Below are 23,118 nucleotides of genomic sequence, written 5' to 3'. Positions count from 1 at the left end.
GTGCTAAGAGAGAAGTTAACGTTCAAGGTGGTAACTTTGATCCACATGTACACATAGATACAATAGGAGTGCCAAGGGGGGTGCCAGATGAATTTAATTCTAGAGATCAGTTTAAAGCAGGTTTTGAGTACTTATTTGCTATTGTCACTGTTAATAATGTAGATTAGATGAATTATATCTATTACAATCAGCAGAGGTTTGTAAACTACACTAGAGATGCTTTTGCAAGGGTTAGCGGACCAGTTAGGGCCCACTGCATCCATGACGTTCCAAAATAGAGTGGCCCTGGATATGATTTTAGCAGAAAGAGGTGGGGTATGTAATTTCCTGTATGTGTATTATCCCTTTGATCAAAAAGAGTATGAGTAAGGGACTGCATAATGTGACACCGTTTCCCTTGTTTGAAAAAGATGAAGAGCCAGTTCCGATAATGACAACCAGATACGTTACCAGAAGAATGGAGAGATGGACTAGTACTGTGTCTGCCTCAGTCTCATAAGATGGACTGTCAGTGGACTTCCCATTTGCCTAGGGAAAGTGCAGAAGACCTTAGGTTCCGGCGAGGGCACACCCTGTGGGGTGTTAACTCGTACAGATAGAGGGTATGGATGCCCGGAAATAAGCCCAGGGAATCCATGACCTCCTTCTGAGGTGAGGTAGGGATCCCTTCCCTTTTAGGAGTAGGGACTTACGGGCAGTGGAGAAACCCTGACGCAAGGGAGAGACGACCGAGGAAGAGTGCAAGGTCTGATGCTTGATCTCCATATTAAGTTTTTTAGGGGGGTTTGTGAGGGTATATATATATTGCCATATGTGTTTTTTATGCTTTTATACCTATATGCAAGTTTTATTCAATTCCAAATGAGAAAAAACTTTAATACTTCACCTTACATCAGATATCCCAAGGCTGAGAGAGATGTTCTAGAAGTTCAGAGAAGATACCGAACCAGACGCAAGGACGCATGTACTTGGCCGATTTCCCAGAAGCGCTGGAACAAGATATCAAGATGTTCAAATGTACATGACTGTTATATGATTTTCACTGTCTCAGTCCGCAAATCCGGACTGCCCATATATGGTTATGAGCCCATCACCCCCTAGTGGTGAGAGGGCAGAGGGTATAAGATCTCATGTAATCTGTAATAAAGTGCGCATTTTTTTCTCCCGTGTGAGGAGCTAGACCAGACTCCTGTGTGTGGTGTCTCTTCTTACCGCCGGCAGCGGGGCAAGTGGGGTGGGGCCGATTGGTGCTGTACTTAGAATTTTAACCCTCATACTTCCATGCACAACGGTGTGTGGGCACTGCGTATCCATACGCAGGAGAAATAAATCACAGCATGCTCTATTTCTTTGCATATCAGCCCTTCTGTATGATACTCTATCTTTATGCAATACAAATCCATGACAGCATTTTGAACACAGCGGGGAATTTAAAAAAAATACACACTTTATTGATCCCTAGAAACGGATCTCTCCATGTTGCAGCATCAGTGGAAGAAGGCCTTGTCCTTTTGAAATCTTGGGACATTCCTGTTTCTCCAAAATTCCTGAAGAGGGCAGGGAGACCCCCCTCAAGGGTAGAGCAAGAGTGGTCAATCGCGGATAAACATGGACGCCATAAGTGATCCGGTAACGCACTAAATTTTTGGTCTCCTTTTTTTTTCTTTTTCATTTTTCTGGAGCCAGTTACGGAGGGTGTGAAATGCTATCCCCCCCAATATCTATTCATCCAGTGCTCTACGGTACTGGGTGAACAACATTTTGATGTTTTCAAATGCTGTTATTTACGTTATTGTTACTGTTGGTTATAAATGTTCACTTAGGAGGTCCTCCCCCCACTTCAGACTTCTACTTAAATTGACAAGACAACTCAGCTGTCCTGCTCCAGAAATGCCCGTTCGCCATGCCGATTAATATCTCATCTTTAAATGTTAAAGGGTTGAACAGCCCCTATAAACGCAGTATGTTCTGGCGAGAGGCACTTAAGTTCCATTCGGATGTCTTTTTCGCAAGGGGAGACCCACTTTCTAAAGGACAAACACCCTCCGTGTACACACCCAAAGTTCCCGAACCTCTTCCTTGCCTCTGATCCGGGGGGGAAAAAAAGAGGAGTATTGATAGCCATTAGTCAGGCAGTCGCGTTCTCTCAAAAGAACCTCTATGCAGACCCATTCGGTCGTTTTATAATCTTAGTGTGTGAGATTAACACTACTATCTACACTTTCGTGAATGTCTATTTCCCCCCCAGACGCCAAGCTAGATTCTTTAGACATGTCTTATCAGAGGTGGCTAAGATTCAGGAAGGTGATTGGTAATTGGAGGAGACTTCAATTCGGTACTGGATCCCTCACTGGACTCCTCCGCAGGCAGTAGAGAGTCGTCGGCCATTGTTCCGATACTACATGTAGAGGAGCTATATGACGTCTGGAGATGTCTACATGGATCTGAGAGAGACTATACGTTCCTCTCCCTACCACACTCTTCTTATTCTAGAATTGATTTGTTTCTGCTGCCGCGGAGGAGTCGGGCTGGGGCTCTACGGGCTGAGATCGGGACTATTACGTGGTCTGATCATGCCCCAATATCTCTGTCCCTTCAAGAAAGGTTCAACCAAAGCCCATCGTTTCCATGGAGACTGAACGAATTTATTCTCAACCACCCTGAGTATGAGCAGCCCCTTAAGGATGAGTTAGAGAGGTTCTTTGTGAACAACGAAGGATCTGTACCGAACGCATCCACTGTGTGGAATGCGCTTAAAGCTTTCATGAGAGGCTTGTTCATAAAATTCGGCGCGAGAGCTAAGCGGAAGAGAGAAGAAGAACTCAATTGTCTAATGGCCCAAATTAAGTCCCTAGACCTGTTGAATAAAAACGAACCAACCCCACAAAAAACAACAGATCTCTTCAACCTTCGAGCAAAACTCAGAAATCTTTTAGCTACCAGGCATGATATTACCTTTCAGAAATTAAAAATGCAATTCTATGCACACGATAACAGAACTGGTGCATTATTGGCAAAGTAACTCAAAGACCTTAAAGCAAAAGAGAGAATTAGATTTCTCCTAGACTCAAACGATAGGAAGATTATTCACCCCCAAAAAATAGTGGACGCCTTTGCCAGTTACTATTCCTCCCTGTATAATCTTAAAAGTAATCCAAATATCCATCACCCCCAAAAGGAGGATATTCAGAACTTCCTGCAAAGCATTAACCTCCCCAGCCTAACCCATGAGCAAGTGGTCGCACTATCTGCACCAATCACCCCGTACGAGGTTTTAGACGCGATTAAACTATTGAAGCCACACAAAGCGCCTGGCCCTGATGGCTTTTCAAATGGCTACTACAGAAAATTTGCACCCCTACTGGCTTCCCACTTGGCGTCTGTGTTCAACGGGGCGATGAATAGCGGCTCCTTCCCACCCGAAATGCTGGAAGCATTGATTGTTACGATCCCCAAACCAGGAAAGGAGACTACATCCCCGGCTAACTTCCGGCCCATCTCCCTGTTGAACACAGACATTAAAATCTATGCAAAGCTCCTGGGAGTGAGACTGTTTGCGGTCCTTCCTTCGCTGGTTGCACCAGACCAGGTGGGATTCATCCCCCAGAGGCAGGCCCCGGATGGAACCCGACGGATCCTGAACCTCGTCAGGGTGGCGGAAAGGAATAGAATGCCTGCCATGCTTTTGGCACTAGACGCAGAGAAAGCGTTTGACCGAATACATTGGGGATTCCTGGAGGCCACCTTGGGGAGGTTCGGTTTCTCGGGACCTATTAAATCGGCAATCATGTCCTTTTACTCGGCCCCTTCCGCTAAGGTTTTCTCTTTGGGTTGCCTATCCTCCCCATTTGCCATCTCTAATGGCACAAGGCAGGGGTGCCCTCTATCGCCACTAATATTTGCCTTAGTGATGGAACCACTGGCAGAACAGACCAGATGCAACCAAAACATCCAGGGAATCAAAATAGTGGCACAGGAACACAAAATAGGGTTATATGCGGACGACGTCATACTAGCAATCACTAACCCAATTACCTCCCTAGTACACGCCCAATCCACCCTAGTCCGGTTCGGCAAAGTATCTTATTACAAGATAAACAATGTAAAATCCCAAATGTTAAATATCGGCTTAGACTCCAAAACAACGCAAGCTATAACAGATTCTTTCCCCTTCACCTGGTGCGAACAATCCATCCTGTATTTAGGCATTAATATAGCATATCCCAGCTCCCTCACATTTACCAAAAACTACTCACTACTGCTCAACCGCATTCCACGCATTCTAAGTAATTTCCGCAAACCTTTTATATCCTGGGCAGGAAGAATCGCAGCGGTCAAAATGATGATCCTCCCGCAAATATTGTACATTTTCAGAACAGTAGTAATCCCTGTCACTAAACATTTTTTATCTAAGCTCCAAGCCATCATTAACCAATTTATTTGGGGGGGAGCACATGCCAGAATCAAATTTTCCTCCTTGACCAGACCCTAAGAACTAGGAGGCATGAGAGCCCCCCGATATTAAACGATATTTTGCCGCGACTATATTAGACCAGATCAAACAATAGTGGGTCGCACCGTCACATAAAAAATGGGCAGCTATAGAGAAAGTGACTTTAGACGTCCCCCTGATCTCTCTCCTCGGAGTTAGACCATCCTCCTTGCCAGCCCACGCGCAACCAAGACTCCAGGTTTCGGTCCAGACATGGAACCAACTAGCCTCTGCGACTTCGGAAAGGGTCCCGGCCACAACCCTCCCACTGAGATTTCTCTCCTCAGTCCTCCCAGACTTTGAGTATGGAAAATGGGAGACACTCGGTATTAAAAAAAATAGGGGACCTTTGTGACGAGAAAGGGGTGGTGCTAGATTTTCCTACACTGTGCGGGACATTTAACCTACCCAGCAAACTGGGCTTTGCCCACCTGAGGTTAAGATATGCCTTACAATCCTTTGATATCCATAAACCACTGTTCCCAAAGGCGGCTTTCATTTTTTTCTCACTTCCCGCGGGTACCCCTGGCGGAATATCCACATTTTACGAAGACTCGTTTTCTCAGATAGCGCAATCTAGATCTGCCCACATGACATTATGGGAACTCGACCTCAAACAACAATTTAGCATGGAGGAGTGGAACCGGGCCTTAGGCTGGACTAAAAAAATATCACATGGCATTGCTCATTGGGAACCTTCTCAGAAGATATTCCTACACTGGTACCTTACTCCAGCAAGGTTATCAAGAATGAACAAGGAGATCCCGGAGACTTGCTGGAGAGAGTGTGGCGCGAAGGGCACCTACTTTCACATGTGGTGGTCGTGCCCGGTTATACGTTCCTTTTGGAACTCGGTATTTAACTTTATCCACTCTGTGACTCGCCAATTTGTGTCCCCGGATCCGGCACTGGCCCTCTGTTTCCTGAATACCAGTAAATTGTCCCCCTTCTATTCAGCTCTCATCTCACACATCATCCTTGCATCAAGACTGACAATCGCCAGACACTGGAAATCAAAAGTAACACCCCCCCATTTTGGAGGTGAGAGACTCGGTAAACCGGACTTCCCACCTAGAAGAAGCCTACTCACGTAGATTTACTACCAAGCCCCCACATTTCACTATCTGGGCAACATGGCTGGATTACACGGTGGCCAATCCTCTGTGATTGATGGTTCGTAAGATCTGGGGAGATGCGCGGGGTGAGACGCAATTGAAAGAGATGACTCGGCCCGAGTACGGACTTTTTTTTTTGTTGCCCTCTTTTCCCCCTTACCATGAAGTCTGATCTGCTGGTAATTTGTCTAATGTCAATAATATACTCGATACCGGAAGCATACCTCCATTTATTTACTTATCTGTTTGTTTATTTGTTTGTTAATCTATCTATTTTACCATTTTCATTTTATTTTTGTATGTATGCAAAATTGTTAATAAAAATACAATTATGAAAAAAAAAAATACACACTTCACATGTCTGATGTCAGTGCCTACTGAGTCTTCTGCTGTGCCCAGTCTGCTGTCAACGGTGGTGTCAGCAGTTCTGAGCCTTCTGCTAGCAGTGGTGCCTGCTCTTGTCCCAAGACTGCTGACAGCAGTGTCTGCAGTTTTTAATCCACTTCCAGAGGTATCTGCAGTTCTGAGTCTGCTGTCTGCAGTGGTTTGCTCCTGTGCAAGTCCACTTCCAGCAGTGGTGTCTGCTCCCATGCCAATCTGCCGCTAGCAGTTGCTGTAGTTCTGAGTCCGCTGTCAGCAGTGGTTTCTCCTTATGTGGCGAATCTGCTGTCAGTAGTGTCTGCAGTTCTGAATCCACTTCTAAAGTTCACTGCAAGCAGTGGTTTCTGCTCCTGTGCCAAGTCCACTTCTAGTAGTAGTGTCTGCTTCTGTGCCAAGTCCGCTGCCAGCAGTGTCTGCAGTTCCAAGTCCTCTTCCAGAGGTGTCTACAGTTCCAAGTCCTTAGTCTGTGCTTGATGGTCAAGGTCTAATATTCCAATGTCTGTTCCTATGTCCTGGTCTCAGCCTTCTTCTATTTCTGACCCAAGCCACCTTGTCTATTCCAGGTTTTGCTCCTGTGTTATTGTTTTCATTTGAGTCTCTGTTGCTTGGATTAATCCTGTTTGGATTAAAATTTTAGTTTACCAAGTATCCTGCTGTATCAGTCATCCCTGCAAAATCTCACCTTGGAGAGGACCACATCTTGCCTAGGGGACCCTCTTCCTGTGACAGTCATACAGCAGATTCAGCTGTTTGGTCCCTGGATTGTCCTGGCCACACAGTACGGGTATCCACTAACTGTCCAATGAGTATATAGTCTATCATTAGGACTTTGGGAGGTTCTTTGGTCCATGTGGTCTGCACAAGGGCACACTGCTCTAGGCTCTTTGATCACACATTTGACATTTTCAGCAAACCTCAACTGTTTTCTCCAATTGTGGACAATATGCAAATCAGTGCAGCCACTGGAATGTCTTGTTGGCTCCGAAGTGAGCTTCCCATCCATGGGCCTCTCAAGCGACATTCTTCATTAGCTTTCCCAGAAGCACCACCTGCCACCGCACTTCAATATCTCTAGGAAGATGGATTTTTTGGTGCAAAACATCATTCTTTGTTGGCAAGCGATCCCATTTGTGTGTCACAGAGGAAACTTCCTGGTTGAGACGAACTCTTTCTTCGTCTCTGTTTTTTTTCCCCTGGGCTATCCAGCCTTTCACTTGAGAGAACTCACAGATTCTCATTTTGGACTTTACCCCTTTTAGCATTCCTTTTTCCCAGCAGTGCCAGAAGAGTCCGGGCCTCCCCACCTGCTTGTGCCATTACCGAAGAGGATGGAAATCGTTGGAAGTCAGCAGTTCCTTCATCCACGTCTCCCACAGAGATTTTAGGCGGCACTTGTGACAAAGCATCAGAGTTTGTTTTTTCAGTCTTTGATCTGCACAGGATGGTGAAGTTGTACTTTGCAAGCTGAGCCATCCACCTTTGTTCCAATTCTCCAAGTTTGGCTGTATCTAGGTGGGCCCATGGATTGTTATGAGAACTGATTTGTATCTCAATCCCAGTGACTAATTTAAAGCAGCTGTAATTGTTGGGATTGCGCTCAGATTATCTCAGGAACCGACTGTTGTATTACTCTTTTGTGTCTGCTTTGCTTTTGCACTAGCACAGCTGCTAACCTGTAGAGACTGCCATCTGTGTAAAGCAGGCAAGGTTTGTCAAAATCTGCATACACTAGAATCAGGGACGTAACTATAGGGGATGCAGTTGCACCCGGGCCCACGAGCTATAGGGGGCCCATAATGCCTCTCTTCTCCATATAGAGAGCCCAATACAATGAATAAAACATTACATTTGGGGGCCCTCTTATAGATTTTGCAATAGGGCCCAGAAGCCTCAAGTTACTCCTCTGACAAGATTACAGCCATGGTTTATTTTAGGGTCCATAATGCCTCCTCCTGAACCTGACCACATGATATGGATCTATTCTTTAGGTCACCAGCTGTTCCCCATAACAGCTCATTCAGAACAGCTGTAAGTTTAGCAAAATCTATAATAAACCGTCTGTAATATCCAGTTAGACTGAAGTCTCTTTCACATGAGCGTTGCGATCCTCATCTGCCCGCATTGCGGACGATAATTGCATGAACGAGAAAAAGCTGTGACCAAGTCGCCACTAAGGCCTTGTTCACACAGACGACAAAGTTGTGTGATTTGTAGCGTTGCTGCATTGCTACAAATCGCATGTATGAGAAGCCCATGCTTTCCTTTAGGTTACTTCACACATGCGATATTTTGTAGCATGCGACAACCTGACACCAAAACCTCATGGGTCCGGTGATATGCACGTGACTCGTAAGGTTTTGTAGCCCATGTTGTTACCTATGGAACTTTCCTCTCTGTTGCATTGCACGAAAACGTGGTTTAAGTGCGGTGCGATGCAACTTTGACTGTAGGAAATCCTACTGTCAAAGCCTAAACTAAGCCCTAGCTACAGGGTGGAAAAAATACACATACATTACCTTAGAAGCGCTCTCTGCCGTCGATGCAGCTTCTCCCCGGGTCCCAGCACTGATCTTCTTGTCCAATCACAGCCATTCATCAAGTGCTGGCTCTGATTGGCTAAGCTTCAGCTAATCACAGCCAGCGCTTCCAGAAGGCAGGAATTTTTCAATCCCCGGACAGAACAGGAAAAGTTTCTCTCCCTGTTATCATAAAAAAGTAATAAAAGTGCTACCAATAAAAACTACAGCTCGACACACAAAAAACAAGCCCTTATACGGCCGCGTCGACGGAAAAATAAAAAAGTTATGACTTTTGAAAAATGGAGATGAAAATCCGCCAAAAATCATTGCGTCCTTAAGCCCAAAATAGGCCATGTCATTAAGGGGTTAATAGTAAAAATGTACTGTGTGCTATATATATTTTATTGCTCATGTTCTGTGTTCCAGTTTACTGTGGGACTTAATCCTTATCATTTAATATTGTATTTTATGTATTATATAACAAAGATTATTGTGCTATTTTGTGGTACATTGGTGTACTTGCACTTTTTTCTTTGTGGTTGTTTATGTTATATTTTAGTTGCTGTTGTCTTTTAAGCTTTGAACGAAAAGGGAACACATGTTTGTCCAAACTTTCTTTCAACCGACCACTGTTCCATGTAAAGGTGCCAGTGATCAGCAGACAAATGGGAAAGCACTTGTGCAGCATCACAGGGCATACATTGAGGAGCTGGGAGGGCAAGCTGGTGGCTTGTCACGGCGGCACTTACCACGCTCCCTCTTGGAGGGACGCATGTAGCCTCGGCCTGGGCCTCTTCTGGACACCCCTCAGAGAGGGATGCCCAATAAACTTGCGAAAAGATATAGGGGTTGTCACGGGTGACACCACCGTTCCATTACCCACCGGAAAGACCCTCGGTGGTAAATAAAGATGCTGCAGGCTTGTGTAACGTACCTCAGGTCCCTGGGAACGGTCAGGGCCTGGCACAACTTTACTTGCAATAAACACTGGGTGGAAGGCACAATTTACACAAAATTGATTTACAGGCAAACAACAATAGGATAGTACCTCTACATGGTGGTCCCAGGCACAGGACGTCCGTGTAGGAAAAGCAGAATTAAAGTACCTCTTCGCGATGATCCCAAGGCACAGGGCAGCCGCGTAGCAAAAGTAGGAGGGGAGTACCCCTGCACTGGGATTTAGCCTTGACTCTCCACCAACATGCTCACGCTCTCTCAGGACTCTCACTGCTCCACGGGCACACAGAAGATCAGGAACCGCTCTTCCTCCTCCATTCCTCACCACATGAAAGTTGAAGGTACCCCCATGTGGCTGGCACTCTCAAGAACCCAGAAGCAATGGACACTAATCTCCTCTCCACTCCAGACACACCTAAAACACTCCTATTTATAGACAACATGGATCACGTGACAGGACATAACGGATACATTGCAAGTATCTCCCAGTCTCTTGCAAACACTTAACTCCTTACTTGATGCAGTTGTGCAATACACATAACAGAATGACTAGACAATTTGCACAGCGCACCTACAAAAGACATGACATGTATGACATTATGGAGGGGGCCAGAAATAGAAGTACTGGGCCATTACACTTGTATATCGGGTTATCCAATATTTTATGCGACACCAAAAATAACCAGTTGTCGGCAGCGCATCTTGTTATGTAAACAGTAATGGAACTGTACGTGCCGAATGATTGTACTAACAATAAACACTACTGTTTATTACTCCATATAAATGGAACTTAACGAGTACTAATGGATTTCCAAAAAAAGCTGATAAATGCTCATTTCTGGCAGAAAAGCTGCAAAGCACCTATGCTTTGCAGTTGATGGATTGTACACGTACTATGGTAGATAGATATGTCTTTTTTTCAGTCTAACATACGGTTACAACAGATTTTTGCTGCCCTCTAGTGGTAAGAGTAAAGCATGTCACAAACAGGATGACTAAATTTCTGTAAAAGGATTAATGACATTTACCTTAAATTAATCATACATTTAGATATTCTTTACTTAAACTGTTATTTATTTGATCTTATTGCCATGTTCATTTTTTACCATTTACTCTGTAGCAGAGGTACACAGCTCTCAAGGTTTTTCTGAAACTTGTTAGTTGGAGTCCCTTTACCTTGTTACTAGGCTTAAGTAATAATTGTTAAGCAATTGGTTTGGCGCTGACAAAATGAGATACAAAATTTGGATGTTTGACTTTTTCTAGCCAGATTCCCAGTTTGCTGTCACCAGAATTGATCGCTAAGCTCTGTCATTGGCTGCAGCAGAATTAGCCAAGCACTATGCTCAACAATCTATGCCTGCCTTATTGAAATGAATGGAGCCACATCACTTCATTCATTTCAATGGGGCAGACAACCCAGCACAGCGCTCGACTATTTGCCTGCGCCATTGAGGAGAATGAAGCTGGTGCTATGCATCTGCGACCAGTGGTTCCATTTCCCACTACACTTCAACAATGGGAACTTGAACTGTAAAATAGAGTGTCATAGGCGGACCCCCACCGATCTATCAGTTTTCACCTATTCATTGGAAAAAAACTGAGAAAAAGTCCCATTGGCAGAATACCATTCTAAAAGGCCTTCGACACAGTTGCACCTTAGGTGATAGTTGCACAATTTTTTCTGTGACAGATATCTTTTGACACAGTTGCTAAAATTAAAGGGAATCTGTCATGTCCTTTGAGCCGCATAAGCTATGTTATGGGGTACAACGGTCAGGTAATTGGGAGTCCGGGGAGTGTTTGATATTCAACAGGCAGCCCATTCTAACACTGTGTCACTGCGAAGTTGGCACACACACACGCCATGATTCTTTTCACCCTGCTCTGTGTGTGCACTCTCCTATTTATCTGTGTGGGAGATCAATGCAACACTAATATACGTTATATTACAACTTCTGTCCCAATATTCTGCATGACTGAAGCCATGCTCCAAGTTATCCAGCCTCCGCCTCCCACCCTAATATATCTCCTGTCCACAAGATGGCAGAATATGAAGGGGCATCTGACTGGAAACATCACTCAACCTCTTTCATTGTGCCTGTGCTAGTTTCTAGTGTGCAGGATATGCCATATATGTGTGATAAATACAGGTCCCACCTCTGTGGCAGTTAGCTGAAGATGGGCACAATCAAAAGCCTATAGACGCATCTTCAACTAGTACGCAGTGAAAAATATTATTAAAGAATAGGTAAAAGTTTTTTTTTTAAATGTTCCCATTTTTCCATTAAAAACAAAAAAAAACATTATTGGCATGGCTGCATCCATAAACGCTCAAGCTAGTAAAATATTGATGTTGTAAGAAAAATAAATTATTCTAGAATTGCAATTTCTTTGGGCACACCATCTCCTTAAGAAAAAATCAATAAAAATTGATTAAAAAGTTGTATGTACCTTAAATGGTACCAATAAAAACTACAGGTTGCCCCACAAAAAAGACGAGCCTTGACATAGCCCCATCAACAGAAAAATAAAAAAGTTGTGGGGGTCAAAATATGGTGACAGAAAGCATTTTTTTAATATGTATTACTATATAAATAATACATAAAAAACTATTTACGTTTGATATTGCCACATTTATACTGAGCCACAGAATAAAGTTAACATGCCATTTATGCTTCACTGTGTTGTAAAAACAGTTGTGCTTGTTTATTTCACTCCACTTAACTTTTAAATGTTTTTCAATACATTGTATAGTACAGCAGATATTATTGTTAAAATACAACTTTTCCCTCAAAAAAAAAAAAAAACAAGACCTCATACGGCTATATAAACAGAAAAATAAAAAAAAAGTTACAACGGTTGAAAATCGGGGATGAAAATAATAAAGGAAAAATTAAAAAAAATTGCTGGAAATAAAAGGGGTAATGCCTTATTGGGTTCAGGATACAAATGAAAAATGAATGTAATTATATTTAATTGTTTTTAGCATTGTAATCGCTCTTAATTATCACATTGGTTTGCTATTTGTTCAATTCAAATATAAGATCATGTCGAGAACAATCTTTGATACAGCACAGAGCCCAGGAACAAGAATTTTACTTTTACCTAATTTGGCCCAAACTGTTCAATGAGCCTCCTAAGAAGATTTAGGTTTGTAATTGAAACATTTGTTATTTTACAAGTAAAGAGTTTATAAAAAATGGTGCAACAAGTTCCAGATATTATTGTAGTGAGAGAAATGACTGGACACGCAGCTTTATTTGTCTCTATGGCACAGAAATCTTATCATAATCAGTAGATTTTGTACATGGTGTTTATGTTGTTGGACTTTACATCTCAGCATTTTAGGTATTTTACCAGATTGGTTTAGTAAGAACCGACTCAGTTACCCCTTTTATCACAAGGCTTGCCTCTTAGTTGGTACACGGGTCTCTCTGGCCATTGTCCGCATCTTACAAAGCATAAGTACAATATTTACAGAAGGACGAAGACGTTACATTTTTGTTTGAGACTGGGGTCCATCTGAAATTTCAAAGCCCATTGCCTCTAATTCCTTCTTGTTCTTTTTCTTTCCATCAGAATCAAACTGGGCTTCAATTTCTGCCGGGTCGGAGTAGGTGTAAAAATAGGCCATGATGGAAAAGATGATGCATACTGCCACTAGCAGAGCAGCAAAGAGAACATACTCTGCCCACTGTGGAAATATTAAGAAAGAGAACATTAGTGGATGCTTAAGAACACACATATCGCTATGTCCAGGGGTGACTGATACCGGTATTTATTAGTGTGGTATAAGAATCAATTGGCTTTCTTGATTTAATGGACAAGGAAATCTGAAATATTAAGAATACTGTTTTCCTTCCTTCCTATTTTTTCCCTTTTTTCCTTTTGCCCTATGTTTCTCCTCTTTGTCTTCTCCTCTAGTATCTTCCTTTTTCCTTTTTTCTCTCTTTTCTTTTGTCCCTTTTTTTTTTTTTTTCCTTTTCCTTTTTCCTTTTTCCTTCCTTTTACCCCCTCTCTTATACACCACATAACTCCTACTGCATAGGAATAGATACCAAGATAAATTAGAGCAGCACTACAGATTTTGATATAGATGATTGGGACAGTATAGATGGCCGTGAGTGGCAGGACACCGGCGCTCTGAGATAGGGAGTGAGAGCGGTGCATCCATGGTAACCGGATGCTAGCCTCCGTCTCCTCGCGCAAGTACTCGTGTACTCCCACGCATGCCCAGTGGGGAGACGGCAATAAAGGGGGCCGAGAGCATTTGAGTGAGACACAGGGTGACTCCTCGCGATACTTTGGATCCCCACACATGCGCAGTGTCACACAGTACACGCTGGCAAAATGGACGACGGGGTGAGAGCAATCCAGGAGTGATGTATGGTGGAGGTATGTCTACACACATGTTTTTAATTCATTATCAGTGTGGGATACTATGTGATTGGTGGAGGATTATATAAAAGTGTAGACTGTACACTATTGCTGTGAGCTTGACAAAGACTGCGGCTGTGCAGTCGAAACATTGCCTGTTTTTATGCCTATGAAGAAAAAAGGGGACATCCTTGGGATGTAAATTTTTATTAATGCACCCAATTTGTGCTGTTTATGCTTTGCTTTACTATATGCCTTGTTGATATGTAACACTATAACTTGGTTGCCGCAGCTCCTAATGGCAGCGACAAGTACACCAAGTATGAAAAGCTTCCTTAAAAAGTAGGCTCACTTTTTTTGAAACCTACTATGTCAGTGATGGGCAACCTTTTGAGCTTGGTGTGTCAAAATTCGCCAAAAAACTGAGCATGACTCGGGTGGTGTGTCACTTCGAGAAACAAAATCCATAAATTTGCGATATTTATAGTTTAAATAACAAATATGTATAATTGTAATGTATAACTGTATTTAATAACCCCAAAATACCCATAGCACAGACCCTCGCCTCTCGCTGCCTCCACCTCACTTATCTCAGAAATGATGAGCCTCCAGCGGCGACAGCGCCCCCCACAGCGGCCCCCAGCAGCGACAGCGCACCCCCAGCGGCCCCCAGCAGCAACAGCGCACCCCACAGCGGCCCCCAACAGCGACAGCACCACCCACAGCAGCCCTCAGCATTACCTGCCCCCCACAGCAGCCCCCAGCATTACCTGCCCCCCACAGAGGCCCCCAGCATTATCTGCCCCCCACAGAGGCCCCCAGCATTATCTGCCCCCTAACAGAGGCCCCCAGCATTATCTGCCCCCCACAGCGGCCCCCAGCATTATCTGCCCCCCACAGCGGCCGCCAGCATTATCTGCCCCACACAGCGGCCCCCAGCAATATCTGCCCCACACAGCAGTCTCCCCAGTGGTGACTGCCCCCAACAGCGGCCCCCCAGCGTTGATTGCCCCCCACACAGAGGCCCCCCAGCGGTGACTGCCCCCCACAGCGGCCCACAAGCGGTGACTGCCCCCCCCCCAGTGGCCCACCAGCGGTGACTGCCCCCCCACAGCGGCCCACCAGCGGTGACAGCCCCCCACAGCGGCCCACCAGCGGTGACTGCCCCCCCACAGCGGCCCACCAGCGGTGACTGCCCCCCACAGCGGCCCACCAGCGGTGACTGCCCCCCCCCCCACAGCGGCCCACCAGCGGTGACTGCCCCCCCACACAGATGCCCCTCAGCGGTGACTGCCCCTCACAGCGGACCCCCCCTCAGACCCATGTACTTACCTCGTGGATGCTCCGCTCCTCCTGTGCCCGGCGCCCTCCAGCAGCGATGATCTCCCGCGCACACTGTGACGTCAGTGTGTTGCAGGACGCCTTCTCCCCCGGACACTCCCGCGGAACCAACAGGTAGGAGACGTCGGGGGAGGGGGGAGGAGGATCCTGGTGCACACTGACATCACAGTGTGCGCCGGGATCAGTGCTGGTTAGTAGTGCTGGTTAATGAATACCAACAGGGGAGCCGCGGCCCCTGCTGGTATTCATTAACGGGGCAGCGGCCGCGTGTCAGCGACTATGGCTACGCGTGTCAGTGCTGACACGCGTGTCATAGGTTCGCCATCACGGTACTATTTGTTTTAAAATGAATTTATTGGCTCCTTAGTTGCTCCTTAAAAAACTATAATCTGCTACTGTCCATTTGTCACATATTGCTACTGACAGCATTTTAATTGACTTGTATTATCTTAGCATTAAAGATGCTTTATTATAAAACATGACCCATCAGGCCCTTCAGACCTACATCACTGTCATCCCAAACCGAGGTAAGATCCAATTATTTGCATAAATAGTAGATCGATTTCCCTGACCAAGATTGACCTTTCACTTATACGCTAAAACCTTTACCTTACACCTACTGTAAGCGATCTACTTCCCAATCTCATACAATTTGATCAAGTGCGCTTTGTTGCTAATAGGGAAGGAAGAGATATTTAGCTCTCCCTCACTTAACTACTACATACTACTTGGCTAGTCATTTAGTGTACGCAGTCTAGTGATTATAACCCAGTAACAGGCTTGAAGCATAAAGTTGTGGGCCCTGACCAGATTTGGAGAGGGTTACTGCTGAGGGGTACTTCTGTAATCTGTGCTTACTTCTTACCAATAACCATGATGATCACATTAAAGATTTGGCATATTGCCCTTCATTTGACATCTGAAGAGGCAACTACCCTCACCTTCCACATTTGCAGTGCTTTTGGGAATCCTTGTTATGACGGTATTATGGGATATTCACTCTTACAAACATTGTGGATCGTTGTAGCTTTTGTACCTCTCAGCAAGTTCAGCTGAGTTTCAATTTGCCTGTTAATTCGCTTTTCAGGTACTTTCAACTCTAACATGCTGTTAGGGCCCAATTCAATGGTCTGACTATTCCCCTTGCCTTGACTTTGTTAGAGGGTCTGGTTCAAATGTCTAATCTCATAAAACCCCTTTTCAGCTTTTATAGAGACTTGATGCAAAGCTTTGCTCCATTGAAAGTGAAGTGGGAACTGGTTTCAGACCTGAACTCAGATGATGGGGGAATATAGTGGCTAGTTCTGTCCCTTCCTTGGTCAGTGCTAGCGATAAATTAATACTAGTTAAATTCATTTACAGGATCTACTAAACCTTTCCTTAATCATTTACGTTGGGTTTATCTCCTTCGGTGAATTGTCTGAAGTGCTGGATGGGTTGAGGTACAGTTATGGAGTGCAGCGTAGGGAGTGCAATGTTCTGTGGGAATATTTGTGTGAGGTTCTCGAGTTCTTAGAGTGCTGAGGATTTTACATCTTTTTTGATTTATAGGTAACATTCCGGTGAATACAGCCACTGAATACTCTGCATAAGTTATGCAAAAAAGTAATATTGATTAACTAGAAAAAACACAAGAAACCTACAAGAAATACTTGGACACATGAAGTTAACAATGTAGTGATTATGTATATGGCCCGTGGTTGTCCGGCTAAATTCAATGAGGTAGAGGGTCATTGGGTAGATTGTCCTAATACTCTGCTCCCAGCTTATTTTCTTCAACAGTCATGCTCCGTGTGTGTATGGGTGTGTGGGTGGGGGGAGTTATCTTGGTTTGTTGATTTTTTGTTTTCCTGTTCTTGGTTCCCCAGTTGTGAATCATTGATTTCTTTTTAATTTTCATATTTAAAAAGTCTATTATACTCTGGTGAAATATATGAATATCTTTAATATGCTGCATTCTCACAACACTATGTTAGCACATCTCACCATCAAATGATAGTCCACCTATCCTAAATACCTTGGAGTCAATTTGGTACCTGATCCGAGTAACCTATATGAGGCAAACATTCCTCATTTATTATGCTTCATAGATAAAGATCTTTCCAAAGGTAGGACTAATCCAGGCTGCATCTTTTACCTGATCTCTCCCTTTCTCTGGGTGCGGACTAGTTCCTATAAGAGAGGCTGCTGATATGTCTTTGGCTTTGTGTTCTTTTTTTGTTTCTATGGTAAAGAATGTTACATCACATGAAAGCCTTATGTGTCTAATATATGTTTTGAAAATTTTGTGTTTGTAGCTTATGGCAGCAGTGATCTAGGCACTGGTGGAGTCTAAGGCGATATTCACAGCAAGTGAGAGCAGAGGAGTGATAAAATTCTTGTTTCTGCAAGGAAAGTCCGCGAAGGATATTCATGGTGATATGTCGCAGACATTGGGAGGTCAATGCCCTTCATGTTCTACAGTTAAGAACTGGCCAAATTTTAAACGGGCCACTTCAGCACCAATGATGAGGAACGTCCTAGACGACCGAGAGAGGTTGTTGTTCCGGAGAGCGTCGATGCTGTGCACAACCTCATACTGGAGAATCGGCCAATTTCAGCTAAAAGAATAGCAAACATCATGGGGATTTCTGGTGAACATGTTTGTGTCATTATCCATGGACATTTGAACATGAAGTTATCTGCAAAGTAGGTCCCCAAATGTTTGACAACAGATCAGAAAAGCATGCGAGTGAAAACTTCCCGGTCCATTTGTCAGCGTTTCCGGACTGATAAGAACTTCCTGGATTGACTGTTCACTATGGATGAGACCTGGATTTATTTGCATGTCCCTGAAACCAAGGAGCAGTCAAAAGAGTGGAGGCACAGTGGTTCTCCTCGCCCAAAGAAGTTCAGGGTGCAAAAATCAGTCACTAAGGTTATGGTGTCTGTGTTCTGGGATAAGGAGGGCGTGCTGCTAGTGGACAACCTTCAAAATGGTTCCACCATCAATGCAAGGTATTACATTGAACTTTTGGACCAATTGAAGGTAGATCTGAAGGCCAAAAGGCGCAACAAGCTGTCCAAGGGATCTTGTTCCTGCAAGACAACACCTCCGCTCACACTGCACAAGCGACCACGGCAAAACTGGTGGAGCTAGGCTTCCAGCTGGTTGACCATCCACCTTATTCACCAGATCTAGCTCCCTCCGACTATGATCTGTTTCCAAACCTGAAGAAACACCTCAAGGGTACCAGATTTCACATCATTTCTGATGCCATGGCTGCTACGGATGACTGGTTTGAGGCACAAGCAAAATCCTTCTTTTTGCAAGGCTTACAGAACTTGAAAATACTGATGTAAGAAGTGTGTTGGCATCAGTGGAGAGTATGTGGAATAAATGTAAAGTTTCCTCTTCCTATCTCGTTTCTTTCTAGGTAAAGCCAAAAACTTATCAGCAGCCCCTCGTAGTCTCAACTCAAACATTTTATTTCCACACTAAGGGGCCTTTTTACATGGAATTATTATCATTCAGATTATTTCTGGATCATTTAAATCTGAATGATAATTGTTCAATGTAAACACTGCCAGGGACTGAACAATGAACGATAATTTGTTTGCTTATTGTTCATTTTGAACAGATATAAAACTCAAATGATGATTGGCTGGTGTAAACAGGCAGCCATTCATGTATGAACGACTACTTGTTTACAGTGAATGGAGGCGGGCAACCAGAAGAGATCTCCATCCCGCCCCATCAACATTAACTGAGTGATCATTGCTCCTATGTGAAAGCAAAGGAGCGATAATTGCAGGGACAACTGTCAAGCAAGTTCCCATTTAAGGCCCTTTTACACGCAACGATTATCGCTCACAATTTATCCAAACGGCTGAAAATAAGCGATAATCGTTATATGTAAACGCACGCATTGTGCACTTTTTGTTTGAGCAGTGGATTTTAGTTAAACTTAAAATCCATCATTCAGCTACTGAAAGACTGCACAAATACATGCCATTTGAATGTGTTTCACTCATCTTTCAATAGACTGCAGGATGTTCTCCGCTAGCATGTTTATACTAGCCACAAGGAGAACAATGGAATCTGTGGACAGCCATGAGGAGAACAAAGGAAGGTGTCAGCAGCCACAAGGAGAACAATTGAATGTGTCTGCAGCTATTTACACAACTGGGAGTGTGCTTAAACACAAGCTGGGCTCTGCAAACAGCTCCTGGAGGTCCTTACATGCAAATGAAGATGATAAAGTGTTAATGGCCATTAGGACTTTATGCAAATAGATCGTTGAATCTTTCAATCTTACAGTCATTTGAAAGATTATCTTTGCGTGTAAAAGGGCCTTTACTCTTGTTTGGCTCTAGATCATATGCAACTAATAATAACTATGTTGTTTACCTGTTCTGAGAGACCTGCAGCACCGGCCACAATTAGGACAATAATATTACCAACAGCCACTGTTAGAAGCCATCCTGCCTGCAGCACAGATTTCATGTTGGAGGGGGCCTGTCAGGAATAAGAGGTGAAAATTGTTATAACTATAAAACTATTAAAAATGAGACTAGGCTTATGGTATCTAATTAAATTCTAGTTTTAGTGTACCTTAGAAAAAAATGACTATGTGTCTGTAATATATATGCAGCAGAAATAGTTTGGTAAACTGTTGCCTATAAATATAGGTCCTACACTGATCTGCAGTAGACATCATATGTGCAGTGACCGATCACTACTGCTGAGCAGGATGTATATGTTATGCAATTAAGTCTTTAGTTTAATACTAGGAAAGCCACATTACTTGGTACCATAATTAACCAATATGCCTCCCACTTCTGTACTGTTATAATAAAAGGGGCCTCTAAGGGCTCTTTCACACGAGCGCATATATGGTGCATTTTCATATATATACGCGATCAGTTGAGGCATTGGTTTCCAATGCATCAGTTCACACGGGCGAATATATGGTGCTTAAAAATGTTGGACCATGAAAAAGGGAACATATGCGACTGAAATACGTCCAGCGTATATACGGGGGCCAAGAAGATAGTTCTGGAACTATCTTTTGGCCAATATACCCCGGCAGGTCCTATAGACTCCTATGGGGGCAAGGAAAAGAAAAAGGGAGGCGGAGGTATTTTTTCAGCATCCAACATTACAAAAAGCTCACAGGTGCTTGTGTATAAGTACTGGAAGGCATCCCAAGGATTTTGGCAGAGCGAGGGTTTTCTGGGGTTTGGCGTATTTTTTCACAAAACACAATGCTTGCAGTCGTGTGAATGGACGAGAAAACGCTGGCCGTGAGCTCGGAAAAATGCCTATTGAAGTGTTTATACGGAGTGGGCGAGAAAACGTAAAGGTGCCTACGCTTGTGTGAAAGAGCCCTAACCCTATTGTTACTATAATTTATCCTGCAGGCTTTATTCTTGAAAAATTTTGTTCAGAAATTAGTTTTAGAGGTTTACATTAAAGGGGTTGTCCCGCGAAACAAAGTGGGGGTAAGCACTTCTGTATGGCCATATTAATGCACTTTGTAATATACATCGTGCATTAATTATGAGCCATACAGAAGTTATTCACTTACCTGTTCCGTTGCTAGCGTCCTCGTCTCCATGGTGCCGTCTAATCTTCAGCGTCTAATCGCCCGATTAGACGCGCTTGCGCAGTCCGGTCTTCTCCTTTGCTGAATGGGGCCGCTCGTGCCGGAGAGCGGCTCCTCGTAGCTCCGCCCCGTCACGTGTGCTGATTCCAGCCAATCAGGAGGCTGGAATCGGCAATGGACCGCACAGAAGCCCTGCGGTCCACCGAGGGTGAAGATCCCGGCGGCCATCTTCACAAGGTAAGTATAAAGACGCCGGACCGCGGGGATTCGGGTAAGTACTATCTGGTTTGTTTTTTTTATCCCTGCATCGGGTTTGTCTCGCGCCGAACGAGGGGGGGCTATTGAAAAAAAAAAAAAACCGTTTCGGCGCGGGACAACCCCTTTAAGCAAGTTAGGCGCTCTGAAAAACTTTACTCAAACCCTGTTTACATGAGCAAACATCAACATGCATGCTGCACACTCGGGTGTAAGTGGGCGTTCGGCATCTAATCTGTATTCACCTGAGAGTATGAGAACTCCAACCCTGTAACGGAGAACACGACTTCACCGGAGGTAAGGAGGAAATATTGAGGAATCTGAAGAGCCATATGGACTGAATTGGCTTGAATATCTTCGATGTATTCAACGGACATTACTGGTGATGAACACTGTGGGAAAGCAAAAAGAAAGAGCAATTGCTTATATTTTAGTAAAGTGGCAGCTCACACATTTTATGTCTAAAGAATAGTCTTAATCTAAATATGTTGATATTCTTCATGCAAAATTTAAAATTCTAGTTTTCAATACAGTTTCAGTATTTCCTAAACAAATGTGCATAGCATACAAGCTAATAAATTCAGACCACCCCGGATAAGCATGACAATACCAGTGCAGGCGGGATACCCCCATATTTTGTATAGGGGCCGCGCTTGGCACCAGGTGAGTTCATTACCATTTTATTATCTAATTGACATATCCTGAGGCTACGTTTGGTGGTGCGGATTGCCTTTCCTCTTGTCTAATACCACAAAAAAGTGATAATAAAAAAATTGGCCATAATAATAAAGATTGCTCCTCTTCCCCTTTTGTATATTCTGTAGTATCCCAAAGGTGCAGGTAGGGCAGCATAGAGTATTACATCTTCTATCTATCTTGGAGAGCTCCTTTGATAACTGGCCATATATAGGCAGTGACATCAGAAGAACTCCCCAAGGCAACCGTTTAATGGAGGCTAAAGACAGATGCCACATAGTGCCATCCATCCTCAATAGGCTATAATCAATTTTTTTTTAACAGGACATCACAGGATGGAATAACAAGTCTACTATGCTATTCCATCCTGTAAAAAAAGATATCCTTGATGGAAACTAGCCACATGGAGACCAAAAGCACACTTTTCTGGTCTCCGTCTTATAATGGAACCCTATGCGCACCTACACACTAAACATGTATAAACATAGCACAGAAATCGTGGTGTGAATAAGCCTTATTGTATACTTCTAATATAAGCTTATTGTATACTCCTAATATAATATAAACAAGCAGGAACCTTGTAAAATGGACACCAAGTAGGAGTTTGTTTCACAATACAAGTGAACAGCTGCTTGTGTTTCTGTTAGCGGATTCCATCACAGCGCTGTTTTCAGGAGCTGCCACAGAACCCCCAAGTGTATCATACAGCCTGTACAATAATGCTGTGTGAATGCTTCCTCTGTGCAGAGAAAGGGATGAAGATGTTGAGTAAAGCATACTCTACTACTAATACTTCTATTACTAACCTCTTTGATTATTATGGTATAAGAGCTTCCAAAACCAAACTCTTCTGAATCCAGGGAACAATTAACCCCGGCAATGGAACCTTCTATTTTTTTCCTGTGGGAAACCAAATAAGATGATATTGTCAGTATCCTAGGAAAGGTAATATGTCATTGAGCCCTTGTGCAATACCGTCCTGGATCTAGGTCATGTGGAAACACACTAATATGTACTACAATTTTGATAAAAAAATAGGTTGCTGTATTTTACTTTCTACTCTGGAGTTCCCATGGCTTTAATTAGAAAAAGACCACATATAATACATTGAAATCTAATAACCTTCAGGACACATATTATATTGTGATTAATGCTGAGGGCAAGGCTGTTATAACTCCTAATTCTTGGTCTATTTACCAATACTAGAAACTCTTTAGTTAGTACTGTATAGGGAGGTGCATTATGGAGTCACCAGCCTTTCTGTAGTGCCAGCAGCTGCCTTCAATTGGTAAGTCATTGAATAGCAACATTTAGAGTATACATACTGAGTGTCTTTCCCTAATCACAGGTTATTGTCTAAAGATACCTTTACACAGGTCAATTATTGCCCAAAT

The 23,118-nt window shown here is 43.6% G+C and overlaps 1 protein-coding gene across 1 annotated transcript in view; it reads right to left on the bottom strand.

Moving 5' to 3' along the window:
• Positions 1-12,737: 12,737 nt before the first annotated feature.
• The window catches only part of SLC15A1 (solute carrier family 15 member 1), a 41,513-nt gene continuing 31,132 nt past the window's right edge, over positions 12,738-23,118 (bottom strand). The window contains exons 19-22 of the mRNA XM_066588818.1: positions 22,531-22,624; positions 21,274-21,420; positions 19,576-19,683; positions 12,738-13,161 (exon numbers count right to left, since the gene is read on the bottom strand). Of these exons, the coding sequence (XP_066444915.1) occupies positions 12,961-13,161; positions 19,576-19,683; positions 21,274-21,420; positions 22,531-22,624 (550 nt within the window). The 3' untranslated portion in view covers positions 12,738-12,960. The remainder of the gene's footprint in view (positions 13,162-19,575; positions 19,684-21,273; positions 21,421-22,530; positions 22,625-23,118) is intronic.

Source organism: Eleutherodactylus coqui, chromosome 1, assembly GCF_035609145.1.
Source record: "Eleutherodactylus coqui strain aEleCoq1 chromosome 1, aEleCoq1.hap1, whole genome shotgun sequence".
In the NCBI taxonomy this organism is placed as follows: domain Eukaryota; kingdom Metazoa; phylum Chordata; class Amphibia; order Anura; family Eleutherodactylidae; genus Eleutherodactylus; species Eleutherodactylus coqui.
This window is presented reverse-complemented; position numbering and strand designations above follow the sequence as displayed.